The sequence below is a fragment of the Neovison vison genome, chromosome 6, assembly GCF_020171115.1.
Source record: "Neovison vison isolate M4711 chromosome 6, ASM_NN_V1, whole genome shotgun sequence".
Classification (NCBI taxonomy): domain Eukaryota; kingdom Metazoa; phylum Chordata; class Mammalia; order Carnivora; family Mustelidae; genus Neogale; species Neogale vison.
In genome coordinates, this window is record NC_058096.1 from 48759428 (window position 1) to 48776020 (window position 16593).

The following is a 16593-nucleotide window of genomic DNA, read 5'->3' on the forward strand; positions in this document are numbered from 1 at the left end:
AAAAATTATATTTTCTCTTGAAAAAATTGGAACAACTGGCAACATTGTGTCCACATATGGACATATGTACTCTGGTCTATCAGTTCCCATGTGTTCTTCTTACTATAACCTTCCTGACCTCAATAAGCCTTTTCATTGTTGTCCCTGGTAAACAAAAAGCTTTCAGTGGAGAGGTAAAGAACAGAAACTATTATACAGGTATACTCTCCTTATCCATACCTTCAACACCACAATTGGTTAGAACACGGTGTTAATGAGGCCATGAATCCAGGTTTAATTTTATAAGACTCCATTTACCCTCAGTACATTTATTATAAGCACATCTGTAAGCTTTGTTGGTCACCAAGTGGATTCATTTGGTATGAGCAGTTGGGTGAAAACAACTGACATTAGTGGGAATATCACCTTAACTGTGTGCTTTACTGATCAAGAGTGAGTATCATCTTTCCGATATGAACAGTAATCCATATTGAGGGAAAATGTGGGGAAAAAGACTATCACTGATAATCATTCAAACCTTCATTTTATTAGCAGTGCAGAAACATCTTGGTAAAATCTTCTTAGCCTAATTGCAGAGTAAGTTATATTTCCTTTATACAAAACAGTATCATTTTGGCCACAGACAGCAACAAATTTGTATTTCTAGATTTTGGCTGACGGTTCGTGGTTCTTAAATTGGCTTAGTCACAGTTAAAAGCAGGTTACAAGTTAATTGTTTAACAAATTATCTTTCATGTATCAGTTAGCTTTTGCTGCATAGCAAACCACCCCAGAACTTACTGGCTCAAAGTGACAAATATTTATTATTTGCTGTAAGTTTGAGTGTTGGTCAGGTACTTGTTCTTTTCTTCACAGACGTGATTATGGATGGACGGTCTAAGATGACTTATTTTTGTGTCTGGTGGTGGTTGGGTGATTGATTTTAAGTAGAAGCTGCTCATTTGGGAAAGCTAATCTCTGTTCTGTGTAGTCTTTCATCAAAAATAAGGCCAGTACAGGTTTCTCAATATAGTGGTGTCAGGGTGCCAAAGAACAATAAAAAAAGGCCAGCTCTACTGAGAAAAATGCTTTCAAGCTTCTGCTTGTGCCAATAATTGCTAATATCCCATTGGTAAGTCATGTGGCTGAGTTCAGATTCCTACATTTCTAGATCTTAATAACCTTTCATTCTCATATCAACCTACAACATGGCAAGGTCCCAGATGCCCAGAAAAGGAGTTTCTCACTGACCGATCACCAAGATAAAATTCCTTTCCAAAGAAAACATTGATGTGTGTGTGTGTGTGTGTGTGTGTGTGTGGTACTTGCTCGCAGTAGAGTGTAAAGGACTGTTTATGCCTGAGCTTTTAAGCAAGTATCACTGTATTCCTTAATGAAGCTTGCTAAATCAGATTTTACCCAGATGTAGGTCTAACATGGTTTTCTACCTAATGTATAATATTGTTAAATAGTATATATGGCCATCTGAATATTCACAATTAGAGGGTAACACTTATATTAATAAGTAAAATGATATTAATAAATAAAACCATGTTTTATTTCTTGCTTTCTCTTACCTAGCACAAAAAAGGTTTCATTCCTAAAGAAGAGTCTTAGTACGTTATCTATTACAGTTGTTTTTGGAGTTACCTGGATTCTGGCATACTTTATGCTGATTGGTAATGATGACGTCAGGAATATCTTCAGCTACATGTTCTGCCTTTTCAACACTACTCAGGTATGGTGTGGATTAGTCTGAAGGTAGCAGATCATGCAGTGGTAGGGATGATATTACCCTGGACTAAACTAATGGTGACTTTAAAGGTCATTGCTTGGATACCTTTAGGAGATTATTTTCAATACATTTTGAAGAGGAAAGAAAGCTCTTTATGACTTATCTCATAAGGTACAGTTCATGGGCACAGTTCATAGAATATAATTACAGTACGGTTAGACCACGTTAGTCCCTATTCTCTTAGCAGAAGAGGTTTTGTCCAGCAACTGGCTTGACAAACACCTCCTGATTCCTTTTCTCCCATGTAATAGGTTCATGGCAGCTCCTCACTGTAGTTGATATGGTTGATATGGATAATTTACGGTTACTGTTGGAGCTTAGACCCCTGTGGGGTTGGCTAAATTTTTTTCTTTATCTTTCTTTTTAAATTTTTATAAGATTATGTCATTTATCTTAAAAAATACTTTATTGAGGAACAATTGAGACTAATTGGCAGATACAATTGTATATATTTAAAGTGTATAACATGACAATTTGATATACATATGTATTATGGAATGATTACCAAGATCAAAATAATTAACACATCTATCACCTCACGTAATTTTTGAGGATTTGGGCATTTACATTCATCAGGGATACTGGTCTGAAATTTTCTTTTCTGTAGTATTCTTGTCTAGCTTGGTATCAGGGTAATGCTGACCTTATAAAATGAGTTTGGAAGTGTTCTGTCCTCTTCAGTCTTTTTGAAAGAGTTTGAGAAGAATTGGTATTAGTTATTTTTTAAATTCTTGTTGGAATTCACCTGTGAAGTAATCTGATCCTGGGCTTTTCGTTATCAGGAGGTTTTTGATTACTTATTCAATCTCCAAACTTTTTATTGGTCTCTTCAGTTTTTCTGTTACTTTGTTATTCAGTGTTGGTAAGTTGTGTGTGAATGTTTTATTTCATTTCTTTTAAATTTATTGATAATTACTTTATGGCCATGAATTGGTATATCTTGATAAAGTATTTATCCTTGGGAAGAATGTGCGTTCTGCAGTTGTGTGTAGTGTTCTAAAAATGTCAGTAGGGTCAAAGTGATTGTTAGTAATGTACAGATTTTCTAGCCTTACCAATATTTTTGTCTGTTTCTCTCAATTGCTGAAAGAAGAGTATTAATATCTCTAACTGTGATTGTGAATTTGTATATTTTCCCTTTAATTCTGTCAATTTTTGCTGCATACATTTTGAAGTTCTGCTATTAGATCCATATATGTTTATGGTTGTGATATCTTCTGAGTAAATTGACCATATATCCTTTGGAAATGTTCCTCTTTAACTCTGAGTACTCTTTGTCATAAAGTCTTTTTTATCTGATCTCCAACCTTCTTATGCATATTGGCTGAATTGTATATATTTTTTAAATCCATTCACTTTCAACTTGTGCTTTTACATTTAAAGTGTGTATCTGATACATAGAAAATAGGCAGGTCTGACCCTTTTGTTCATTCTGACAATCTCTGTCTTTTAATTAGAGTGTTTAGTACATTTAAAGCTGATGTGATTATTAATATGGGTGATTTACATCTACCATTTTACTATTTGTTTTCTGTTGCCATTCTAGTTCTTTATTCCTCTGTTTACTTTTGTTTTTGAAGGATATTATCATGAAAATGGAATAATGGGTTGATAGGTTTTTTTCCCCTTTTAGTGTTATGAAGTCATTTCACAAACTTGCTCCAGTTTCTGATGAGACATCCTGAATGTTTCATATTCTTTTCCCCCTGTATGTAATGAATTATTTCCTTTGGTTGCTTTCAAGATTTTATCTTTATCTTTGATTTTTAGCATTTTCCTGTGCATTTATTCTGCTTGGGGTTGCTGAGTTCCCAGAATCTTCTTTCATATCTTTCATCAAATTTGAGGAATTTTTTAATCTTTATTTCTTTAAATAGTTTTTCCTATCCTGTTCTTTTGCTTTTCTCATTTTTGGGGACTTTATTTATATGTATGTTGGACATACATATAAATTTGATATTTGATTTTTGATATTTGATATTTGATATTTTTGATATTTTGATATTTGATTTGATATTTGATATTTTTGATTTGATATCAAAATTTGATATTTTGATATTTTTCTGCAGGTCTCAGAGCTGTTTATTCTTTCTCATTCTTTCTTGCTAGTCATCAGATTGGATTATCTTAGTGATCCATCTTCAAGGACATTTATTTTACCTTTAGTCATTTCCAGTCTGCTGTTAACTCTATCCAGTGATTTTTATTTCAGATATTGTACTTTTTTAGTTTCACAGTTTTTATCTTATTATTTTTCATAGATTTTATTTTGCTGATATTTCCTAATTTTGGCTCATTATGAGTATATTTTCTTTTACCACACTATGCATATCATCATAAAACTTTAAAATCCTTGTCTGCTAACTCTGACATCTGGGTTATTTTAGTCAATCTCCATTGTTTGCCTTTTTGGTTAGTATGAGCCATGTTTTCCTGTTTCTTCATATGTCTAGTAATTTTGGTTGTTTCCTGGACATTTTAAATAATACACTGTAGCAACTCTTCATTCTGTTTTATTCCCACCAAGAGTGGAGTTAGCATATAATTAATTTAGCTGGACTAAAACTGAAAACTATATCTCCTAGGGAAGACAGCAGTGGAAATCTCTGCTTAGTTATTTTAGTCTCAGACATGCTTCTTAGACTTCACTCCATGCATTTATCGTTCAGAGGTCAGTTAGAGATTTGGGCAGAATTTATAAGCAGAATCTGGAGCTCCCCCTCTCTGTTTCCTCCTGGATATTCTGAATACTCTTACTTATTTTTCAGATTCTATAGTTTCCCTAAACCCTGTTTTCCAGTTCTTCAACCTAGTAAGACAGCCTTTTAATTCCAGGTTTATTCACCCTATGTGGGGTGATCAGACTGCTTTCTGGCTAAAAGATATTAAAAATAAAACAAAACAGGAATCCTACCCAGTTACAGTTCCCTTTTTCCCAAATTCCAACTCCTAGATTCTCCTTCCAGTTTCAGACTGCTTTTATTTGTTCTTCAGTGTATTCAGGTAGGTTTTAAAAAATATTTTGTCTAAAGTTTATAGTTGCTATCTGCAAGAGGGTTGATTTGAAGAGCAGAACCTTATGAAGTTGTTTTTGTAACATTATACATAAGACTGAAGGTGTTTTTATTCCTCGAGTCTTATCTCAAATATAATTATAAATGTTTTTAAAATATTCCATTCTTATTTTGTTTTAAAATAGGAAATGCACAGGGTGCCTGGGTGGCTCAGTGGGTTAAGCTGCTGCCTTTGGCTCAGGTCATGATCTCAGGGTCCTAGGATTGAGTCCCGCATCAGGCTGTCTGCTAAGCAGGGAGCCTGCTTCCCTCTATCTCTCTCTCTGCCTGCCTCTCCATCTACTTGTGATCTCTCTCTGTCAAATAAATAAATAAAATCTTAAAAAAATAGGAAATGCAGATTTATATTCTTTTTCTTTTTTGTAACCTATTCTATTAATATATTAGGGGCATTTATTCTAAGAAGCAGAACATTTAGACTAAAGATTATGGTCACCTTCTAATTGTTTTCATGGCAAAAATAGTGACATGAATGAACAAAAATGTGAGATTAAAAATGAAGATAATCCTGTTTGACCTTAGGGGATTTTTGTTTGTGTATATGCATGGAGAATGTCAAACTCTAAGATAGAACAAGTATGCATTTTTGAAAGACTTATCTTGAAATCAGAATTTCTCTCTTTGCTTCTTAACTCTGTGCCTCCTCTTATGGTGAATAATGGCTTTTACTCTGACAAAAAATACTACGAAGACTTTTCCTTCTGTATATAGAGTCTTACTATTTGTCTTTATACAATTTAATGCTGTATTATCATGTTCCTAGAAATTTATGGATATTGTATATTTCTGATATATTACAGCTTTCATCATTATAACAAGTCACTTTTGGTCCCTTTTGTCTTGAAATCTGATTTTCCATATATTAATGCAGCAACTTCAGATTTGTTTTTCTTTGATCTTATCTATTTAAACAAGCTTTTTTTATCTTTAAGCTTTCTTTATCACTTTGATTTTGTTTTACCTCTTTTTAGATCCCATATATTTAGATTTGTATTTTAAAATAATTTTCTCATTGTTTTTTCATTTTATTAAAAAAGTTAAACTTTTAGCTATTTAGTTGAATTTTAGCCATCAAAACTAATATGTTTGATCTTATTCTTGTTATGCCTGAGTTTTCGCATCAGAGAGAGCACCAAGGAGCCAACACTGATGCAATCACCCGAGGGTTTATTTGACAAGCTTAAGCTTGGGCCCAAGTATGCCTGACACAGCGGAGCAGGGACTAGGACCCCCAGCCAGATTACAGTCAGGGTTTTTAAAGGCAGAGTAGGGGTGGACTCGATGGTGGGTGAGGACAAAGGGGGTAATGGATGATGTAAGTCTCTGAGGAATTTTGGAAGCGAGGTCTCTAGGACCTTGAGGGGCTAGCGGTTGTCTGGGGAAAAGGTTATTCATTACCAATGATAAAAATCTTCTCGTGAGACCCTCTAGATGTATATCAGTGGGTCATATGCTTGGGAATGATCGCTGACACTATCTTGGAGGTTTAGAGATAAAGTTTCACATTTATCCGATCAAGTGTCCTTGTTAGTGAGATTTAGGTTAGGAGAAATTTAACTTTATTTAGGGCTTGAGGAACTGAGTTATTTGCCTATGGAAATTGTGCTATTGTTAAGACAGCTTCTTTGTTGTAAATCTCTAGGACACTGGTAAACCGAAGGAGACTCTGGTCTTGCAGGATTGTGATCTCTGCAAGTTAACTATTTGCTTTTCCCCCAGGGCAGCCAGGGGTGGCCTAGGAATGTCATACTTACTATGGAGAGGAGGGGAGCAGTTGGAGAGGGGTTGCAAGGTGCCAGCCTCTGCTTTGCCAAGCTGGCTGTACTTAAGTCAGGGGTAGACTCGAGATGGGTACAGCCTTGTTTTTCTTGGCCGCCACAATTCTGTCATCTTATTTTCTTTTTTCACATCAATCCATTTCTTCCTAAATTTTATATATATATACAAATATATATATGTATTTATATACATATATATATATATATACACAAAAATTATGTATGCTTTTACTTAAACTTCTCTAATTATTAGGACATTTCCATTCTGTTAATTATTATCTTTGTTTATAAAACAGTACTATAGCTTTGTAAGATACAATTTTCAATTTCCAGAATAAAACAATGTATGTTGATTCCTCCCCTTTTAAGGTAAAAACATTAACACAGTGTAGCTGCTTCCTGTCTCTTGGTTTTATTGGTACAACTTAAAATTTGCTCTGCAACTATTAAATTAGAGTGTGTACATTATTTTATTTCAAGAGATATTTATAATACTTTGACTATATTTGATAATTATCTCAATTATATTTTCTTTTCTTTAAAATTTTTTTTATCAAAGTATAGTTGACACATTCAACTACAATTTATTATGCTTAAATAGTCTCAATGCCTTTTGCAAGTCTTTTTATATTGGAATGTCCTGTTATTTTGACTTTTTAATCTTAATGAATCTCTCACTGGTATATTTTTGAGTAATTCTTTATAGGAAGCTGGTAAATATTAATGAGGACTTTCCTCCCTGGTAATTTTTCTTTAGGTACCATGACACATAAACCACAAATTAGGCTGGAATTTAATTATTGTCAGTAATCTTTTTTTATTGAAATTCTGTAGACTTACTGAGATTTTATGTTGTGTAAAAAGGTCAAAATTCTTTTGTTTTTTATTCTTCCCATTCTTATACAATTCCTTAAAAATTTTAAAAAAATAATTCTGGACTCCTAGGATGTTGCAAAAATAGTACAGAGAATTTATGTACCCTTCACCCAGCTATTGCAACAATAACGTCTTATGTAACTATAATACACTGTCAAACCCAGGAAACTGACATTGGTATAATCCACATAGATTATTCACTTATGGGCTTTAAACCCTTGAAGTATAACTTTAATTCTAGCTTTGTTCATTTTACTATGAATTAAAACAATAAATATAATTTATCAAATTAAATAAAATTATTATAGTTTTGTAAGTTCATTTGTCCCCTTTCTTCTTGTACTCAGAAGTTAACTTTTTATGCATTCCAGTTTCATTTCCTTAACTAGATTTCCAGTTCTCTCATCCAAGAAATATGTTCCTGTGTATCTTTCATTGTAGATAACATCTTGTTTGATATCAGGATGGGCTATACTTGTCTAATATTTTGTGACAAAACTGCAGTGTTTGATGATTGTCTTGTTGTTACTGAGAGTAGTAACCACTGTGGGAAGTTGATATCAGGTTGGTTGTTTCTGGCCCTGGTCAAATATCACTGAGGAGACAAGTCTTTGATACAAAATGGAACTACTGGAAAGCATTAGATGAATTTGATTGGACCACAAATATCTAGGAGTCTGTCTAGCCAGGTGTGGGAGCTGCTTGGCTGTTTAAATTGTAACTGCCTCATTTAACGTTTGTAAGCACCTCACCCTCTATTCCAGGTGCCCCATTCCAGTGTCTTTTGAGAATTACTGCCTTAAGCAATGGATGTGTACCTGCCACTAAATTTAAATGAATATAAGGCAGTGTTTCTCTGTTGTTAACACATAATGGGAACTCCCCAGAAGGGAAATAAATAGGATAATCTTAGTCTGATTGCCATTGACTCATGGGTTTATAGCCTAGAGTGATGAAGAATTAAGAAAAGCACCTGGAAGGAAGTATAATCAAGGATATTCTGTCCTCCATGCATATGAAGGGCACATTATAAAATAGAGGCTCATTACAAAATGTTAGTACTATCTGGTAAAATTGAGCATGGTCATATGGCAAGAGCACTGGGCTAAAAGGAGAGTCAGGCTGTCTTCCAGTTTTACCATCAATGATTATATGTTTTTAGGGAAGTCTTACAACCTCTCTGAGTGAACTATGTAAAATATAAAATGGAGGGGGGTTGTTAAAGTTGGTGCTGTGGATCTGAATATTATTGTCTACGTGAGAATTATTCCTGGGCCTCACCCCTTTCCTAGTCAGTCACAATCTATGGGGTAAGAGCTAGAAATATTCACTTTAAAAAAGGATTTGATTTTTATGTACGCTAAGGTGACTAGTTTACATGTAAGGCTCCTTCTAGATTTAGAATGCTATAATTCTAACAGACATTTACTAAGTGCTATAGATACTGCTTAAAAAGAATTAGTTTGATCCATACATTTTGTGTTTTTCAATAACATCTTTGGGATTCTAGGGAGTATAGAAGTATTGGGATTCTACTCACACAGTTTCACATGGTGGTGTCTTTATGAATTCTCCATGGTCTAGGTCTTTTTTAAATAGTTGCACAACTGGAAATTTTATCCAGTCTGTCTTTGCTTTAGAATTAAAAATGAAAGAGTGCACTCCATAAAGAGTACCAGATTTCTCATGTCCTCAAAATAAATCTCTTTCCCTTGAACAATTAGAATGGCCAGTGACCACTTTTGCCCTTCTGAAACCTATGTCCTATCCATCCTTCCTTGCGTCATCAAGACCTTCATCAAGAAGTAAATCCCACCTGTTGGATAATGATCAAGTTAATCTTCCTGTTTTTGATCAGAGAACTGGTCCATCTCTTGTCAGTATGTACTGATTTTATTAGTTAAAGTTATAGGGTCTTTGGATTATCTTACCAGAGCCTCAGAGTCTTCTACAACAGTATTCAGAGCACATGATTCTAGAAATAGTTCCTTATAAGGCTTGGGCCCTAGAGATGTTAATCTGGAGACATTATGGATTTTTTAAAGTAACTTTTTATTTTCAAATAGTTTAAAACAGGAAGTTGCAAAAATAATATAGAGCTCCCAGGTGTTTTTTCCCCCAGCTTTCCCAATGATAATATCTTTTAAAATTATTTATTTATTTAAAAGATTTTATTTATTTGAGAGAGAAAGAGGGGGAGTGGTAGGCAGAGGGAGAGGGAGAAGAAGGCATCCCACTGAAGAAGGAACCTAGTGGGATTCTTCTCGATTCCAGGATGCTGGGATCACGACCTGAGACGAAGGAGTAAATGAGAAAGATTAAATGATGGGGATTGGGGATTAAATGATGGGGATTAAATGACAAGCAGTGTCTGATACCAGTAAGACTTCATTAAGTGGCAATTTTCATTTTAAACGTGTACCAAAAATGTATTCAGCTTTTGTGGATTAATTTCTCATGCACATCTGATCTTTGTATATAAAGGACAGAAAAACAATGAATAGAAGTACTTACAAATTTTGTTTTGTTCTTAAATGCACCAAATTTTTAGTTATTTTGCCAAAATACCAAATTACTGTATACTATGTATGGTACTACTGTACTGTATACTGTATACTATAGTATTGTATACTATGCTTACTGTATAAGCATAGAATGTTAGAACTGGAAGAAGTATTAAGTGACCCACAGTCCATCTGCCTCCTTCAGAAATTGAAGATAAAAGATGTGAGGAAAAAAGTGAAGTTACTATGGTATACTAAAACATAAATATTTGGTCTTTGTCCTCAGTTCCCAGCACACAGCTCCCAAAATTTGAGGACTCTGTGGAGCAATATGAGTGTCTTTTGTATACTAATGAATGACTGGTGGCTGAGGTCACTAGATAGCTTCAGGCTGGAGGCTTGTTACCAAAAAGACCAAACCTGGATTAGAAGCTTGGAAAGTTCAACGCCACCTCTAGGAAGGGGAGAGGGGCAGGAGATTGAGCCAGTCACCAATGGCTAATGATATTATTACCAAAACCATATAATGGAACCTCCGTAAAAACCCCTAAATGAAGGGGTTTGGAGAGCTTCCAGGTTGGTGAACATATTGAAGAGCTGGGAAGGTGGTCCCCCTTCGCCTGTACCTTGTTCTAGGATCTCTTCTGTTTGACGGTCCCTGAGTTGTATCCTCTATAATAAACAGGTAATAGCAGATAAAGATTTTTCCTGAGTTTTTTTTAGTAGTTCTAGTGAATTATCAAATCTGAAGCCGCGAGGTGGGTTGTGGGAACTCCCGACTTTGTAGTCAAGTCAGAGAGAAGTGTGGGTAATGTGGGGACCAGATATTTCTGACTAGTATCTGAAGTGAAGGCAGTCATAGACTGAGCCTTAACCTGTAGAATCTGACACTACCTCTGGGTTTCTAGTGTCAGAATTCAGCTGAATTGTAGGAACACCCATTTGGTGTCAAGAAGAGAAAGAGCCTCTCAGTGATAGAGCCAACATGTGGTGAACTGGGATCAGACCAGATGGGAAGGATGGACCCCAAAAGCCTGGGTTCTTGGCTCCAGTGATTCCAGTAGACAAGATTCCAGGAGCCCCAAACCTGTAGATGACCCAGGAGGGCTTCAGCTGATTCCACCTATAACTCTGTCTTGCTGGTGTGGATGGACAGATGGAATCCAGGCAGGATAGTAGATCCCCACGGAGGCAGGAGGGCAGGGAGTGGTCTCAGCTGGAGATTCTGTTTGGAACCCAGTTCTGTCAGACTTTGTTCCAGACTTGCCAGCTGAAAGGTGCCTGGACCTCTCATTTCATCTCAGAGCTGGAGGTCCACCTGAGGAATGTGTGTAGATGTGTGTTCGTGTCCATGTGTGCCCATGTGTAGGTGAGGTAGGGAACATGTTTTCTCTCAATGTATGCATGTAGGTGCCTGGGGAATATCTGTGGCTCCTTGGCACTTGGCTTTGCCCCTGGAGGGGTTTGTGAAGATGTGAATAAAGAGAACGAGGAGGTTCTTCTGTTTATTAAAAAAAAAAGAAAAAAAAAAAGAATTAAGGTCTTCGAACTCTACTGCGGACATGTAGCACTTTCCATAGGAGAAGAACCTCACCTCAGCCCTCTGAGACAATCAAGTGCTCAGCCGCTGCCGGTGCAAACTCGAGCTGAGGAGTTGTTGCGCATGATGAGAAGGGTGGGTGGCACAGTTAAATAAATCTCTTCCCTGATTCTGTATTTCAATCTGATCTAACATTAGCCTTTTATTCTATCTGCCAGGGATTGCAAATTTTTATTCTCTACACTGTCAAAACAAAAATCTTCCAGAGTGAAGCTTCCAAAATGTTGAGGTCGCTGTCAGAGTCCACCGGGAGAGTGAAGCTGCTGCCGTCAGTGACCCCGCTGAGGCTGCGTGTGAGGATGTATAACATGCTCAGGTCCTTTCCAGTCCTGAATGAACGCTTTACTCTGCTGGAGCCATCTGTTATTATGGAGCAAATGACACCCTCTGAAAGTGACCAAGCCGACTCAAGCATCTAGACAGTGAAATTAGTACCTTTTGTAATCCTCTTTTTGCATAACTCATGTTAAGTTTTGCTTATTCTTTTTCTTTCCTTTATTACTCAGTCCTCCCAGAAAGTCTCCCTCAATATATTTTGCTCAAGGCTAAGAATCAGCTAAAACCTGTTGTTTGTTATCATCAGAGATAACAGATTTGGTAGTTTTTTTCTATTATTCAGTAGAGTCTCACCTGAATTCCACCTAGCATTCAAGATTATTCAAAATATCATTGTTACTTATATCATAAATGTGACAAACTTTGATAAAACAAATTCTTTTACAATTTCCTAAAAAAAAAAACATGAGGAGAAAAATGTATCTTCCAGAACAAAATGACTCTTAATGAACCCTGCAGGGAGTTGCTTATATATATAATACTTTTGATCTGTGACTATCTTAATTTGTATGTGCTTATACTTTTATTTCTGCTTCAGGATTTTGCACCAGTTTAACTTCTGGAAAGGGATATATATATATTTTTTTTTCTGTTCAAAAAAGAACATGTTTGGTGACCGGAGGGTTTAGCTGTATAAAAAGTGGACAGTGAGACCCAAAAGATGGGCTGGTTATGAAAGCCTCTCTGTATTTTTTTCTGGTTCCTGATACATCTGTCCTTTGATTGATGAAGAGACACTGAGACTCAAAAAATGAAGTTAGTCACAAGCACCACTTACGGCTTAAAAAAAAAAAAAAATCTAACTGCTGATGGAATTCCAAACACTTGAATTATGAATGGCTTCCTGAGTAAAAAATGACCTCTACAAGAGTGGGGAGCATTCCCACTGAACTTAGGAGATACAGTCTTTGAATTGTGGTGTTTGTCTTGTCACAAGCTAGGCAAGTGCCATGAGTGCCCTGAACTAAGGGACTAGTAAATGCCATGTGAGCTGTGCCATACCCTTCTCACCATACCCTAAAGAACATGTGCTTTTTTTTTTTTTTCTAGAAATGGTTGTAAATGACTGTTGGATTCCTAGACAAGCTGAGAGCCTATATTATCTGTGGCATAACTGACACCTTACAGGTTAATGGGAAAAAGTATAGGGGAAAGGATATAGAAGAAAAGCAGTTCTCAGAGGTTAGTGTTTTTAGTAGTGGTATAGTAATATTCCTAGATAGGGGTTTGAAAAATTATGAGGTGTGGTTGACCTATTCTATATCCCAAAATTTATACGTGGATGGAAGGAAACTTTAAATAAGAGCCACTTTAAAGTGAAAAGAAAGATCACCAAAGAGCTTTCTTTAGCCTGAGAGTGGAGTATATGTGTTCCCTTGGTGATTTTAGTTTTCTTTGCACTTTTTCAGTCTTCTTGGGAGTACAGCAACCAAAATTCCCTATAATTTTCCTGGAATGGCTATACCAAAAATTTGAAAAGTTTACATACATATTATAGGGGATAAGACAGCAGACATTGATGTTTGTCTGCCTACCCTGAAATCCTACCACTTTGGAAGTAATTCTTATTGATTTAAACCTTTGCCTCGTGCAGTGGTCAGGAAGTTCAGTGATAGAAATCAACTCAAAGAAGGTTAAGGGTCAAAGAAAATTTAATGGCTCAGTTAATTATCAAGTCCAAAGGCTGAGCCGGTTTTAGGTTTGGTAACTATATGTCCTAGTTTGCCTGAACCGGTTCTGATTTGTGCCTGTTATCCTGACTTATATATTACAAGCAGTTCCTTACTCTCAAGTGTCCTGGTTGAGGACATAAAATATATAATACAAAACTTTAGGTCTAGAATTCAAAAGCAAGGAGTTCAAAGAATGTGTTAAGATTTCTTTTCTCCCCCGGTTTCCAGGGTCTTTGTCCTGTGTTTGACTCCATCCTAGAACTGGATTACAGGGCTGAACATTGGCCATTGACATCCCCTTTCTCCTGCCCTGCAACCTCATTTCAGGGAAGGCCAGTTGAGTCTGGAATCTGTGGGGCTCAGTTCCTTGTGATACAGAGTAAAGCAGAGGCAGAAAGAGCAGAGGACCAAAGAACTGGCATATCTTCCTTGGTCATGTGCCCACAGGCATTATGTTCATGGAATATTGGGCCAGCCTGAGTCCCATGCCCCCTGTGATGTGGAGGGATGGGGGATGACTTCATTGGCAGGAAATCCTGGGGTAGAGATTGGACAGTTACATTGAGGATGGGCTCATTGATCATGTCTCTTACTCTGAATAAGCCTGTTAGATCCTTGTCTGAGCAGAGTTTGAATGGGGTGGGTAAGGAAAGCAAGAATTAATTATTTGGGGGGCGCCTGGGTGGCTCAGTGGGTTAAGCCGCTGCCTTCGGCTCAGGTCATGATCTCAGAGTCCTGGGATCTAGCCCCACATCGGGCTCTCTGCTCAGCGGGGAGCCTGCTTCCTCCCCTCTCTCTGCCTGCTTCTCTGCCTGCTTGTAATCTCTGTCTGTCACATAAACAAATAAAATCTTAAAAAAAAAAAAAGAATTAATTTTTTGGTGCTTTGGAAGTTGAAGAGCAAGTACAGGGACAATGGGAGCCAAATGGGGATTTAGCTTAAAAAGAAAATGTCAGGAAAGGGAGACTCAGAGTACTGATTCTCATGATATTACGTGGAGCTAATTTTCCATGTTTCTGATTTATTCTGTGTGATAACAATGCCCCATAGCCTGTCTGCTTGCGGCAACACATGTAGTTTCTTTGGGGGAACAAACTATCCTGACCTTTAGATTTTCTTTCCTGGGTCTAAGCTGACAATTCAGTGCTGCTTGTTTAACTGTTGGAGTTTTGGATTGTTTTTTCTCTTACCCTTCCCATTTTTAAGTTTAGTTTATATATCCCCCCCACCTTTTTTTGTTGTTACCAACCAAGGGAGATTGTTTTCAAACTCATTGCCTCATTTAAAAGAATTTGGCATTCTTTGCAAATGTTTGGGAAACCTGGACCAAAAGTGCCAAATGTGTCATATCCACCTGACAGCCACTGGAGTTCTCTGGCTCTGTGGAGCCCCCTTAATATATCTCCTTGGGACCTCTAGTCTCTGACTCCTTGATGAGGTCCAAGACAGAGATACCAGGATTAAGTTCCATTCCTGGGACAAGCGTGGGGGGTGGGGAAAGTTACTGAGAGAGGAAATGTTTTCCTACTTGCATTTTTCAAACACTGCTGAGTACATTATGACAATTTTGGAAGATATTTAAAAAGTACATTTTTCAAAAAAGCAAAATTCACAATTCCCTGCCCTATCAAAGATGGCTATTTTTCTGTGTTTTCTTATGCTCTTTGAATACATTAGAATTTAAATAACTGTAATTACAGTAGATAAAATTTTATATTGATTTCACTTAAATTACCCAGTAATGCAGTTTTTAAAAATAATTGATTGCATAATATAATTTACTAAATTCTATTGGATTTCCAGCTTATTTTGATTTTTAATATTACAGTGACACATAATAACTGGTATATATATATATCTTTTCCTTTTTAATTATTTCCTTAAGGTAAACTCTAAGGATTAGGATCAACATTATCAACATTTGTTTACATTCCTTATATATATTATTATTATGCCTTGAAAACATTGCACTAATTTATAATGTCACCAACATATGGAGTATCATAAACATTTTTTATATACTTGTTTACTTTGGTATTTTATTTTTCAGTTATTTGTGTTGTCCATTTATCAATTGAGCTATTGTTATTTTTTCCTCATAAATTTATTGGAATTCCTCTTACTATAGTTACTAATCTTTTAATGATACATTTGATGAAAATATTTTCCTCTAGCTTGTCATTTTCCCCTCTTTTTAATATAATGAAATGTTCATGCCACAGTTGATTCAAAATATGCAAAAGATTTCTAGACCATTATCATGTTTTTGAGTTTCTATGTCCTCATACAGCCAGAAGATTTTTCATTTTGTGTTAAGGAATATGTTAGGGACAATGCAGAAATGAACAGGGACATAAATATGCCAACCGAGGCCAAATGAATCATGTATGACAGACACATGACTTCTTCTTTTTTTTTTTTAAGTGTGGTTTTTTTGTTTTGTTTTATTTTGTTTTGTTTTAGATTATTTATTTATTTATTTGACAGACAGAGATCACAAGTAGGCAGAGAGGCAGGCAGAGAGAGAGGAGGAAGCAGGCTCCCTGCTGAGCAGAGAGCCCCACACGGGGCTTGATCCCTGGACCCTGAGATCATGACCTGAGCCAAAGGCAGAGGCTTTAACCCACTGAGCCACCCAGGTGCCCCCAGACACATGACTTCTTTAACTCTTCATTATATTGTATAACAGGCAAGTGGCCTTCCACGACAATGTTATTATTTCTTCTCAAATACATTTTCCGTCTCTGTGTTCATCTATATTTTCTTAAAAATAAAACACTAAATCTTGGGAGAGAAGTTTTATTAGGAATTAATTATTAAAACACACATACAAAACTCAGATTCAAACTAGTGGTACATATGCATCATCTATTACTTCATTTACATATGTGTAACCTATTATTTGTGTATTTGGGAAAAATATATATAAAAGCTGCTGAAAAACCGATTAAGTAAGGAAATCATGAGGAAGGGAAAA

At 36.1% G+C, this 16593-nt stretch overlaps 1 protein-coding gene across 2 annotated transcripts in view; it reads left to right on the plus strand.

The window, feature by feature from the left end:
- Nucleotides 1-12144, plus strand: part of ADGRG7 (adhesion G protein-coupled receptor G7) — a 71483-nt gene extending 59339 nt beyond the window's left edge. For both annotated transcript variants that reach the window (XM_044255027.1, XM_044255026.1), the window contains 2 exons: nt 1561-1717; nt 11765-12144. In XM_044255027.1, the coding sequence (XP_044110962.1) occupies nt 1561-1717; nt 11765-12025 (418 nt within the window). In that variant the 3' untranslated portion in view covers nt 12026-12144. The remainder of the gene's footprint in view (nt 1-1560; nt 1718-11764) is intronic.
- Nucleotides 12145-16593: the final 4449 nt, after the last annotated feature.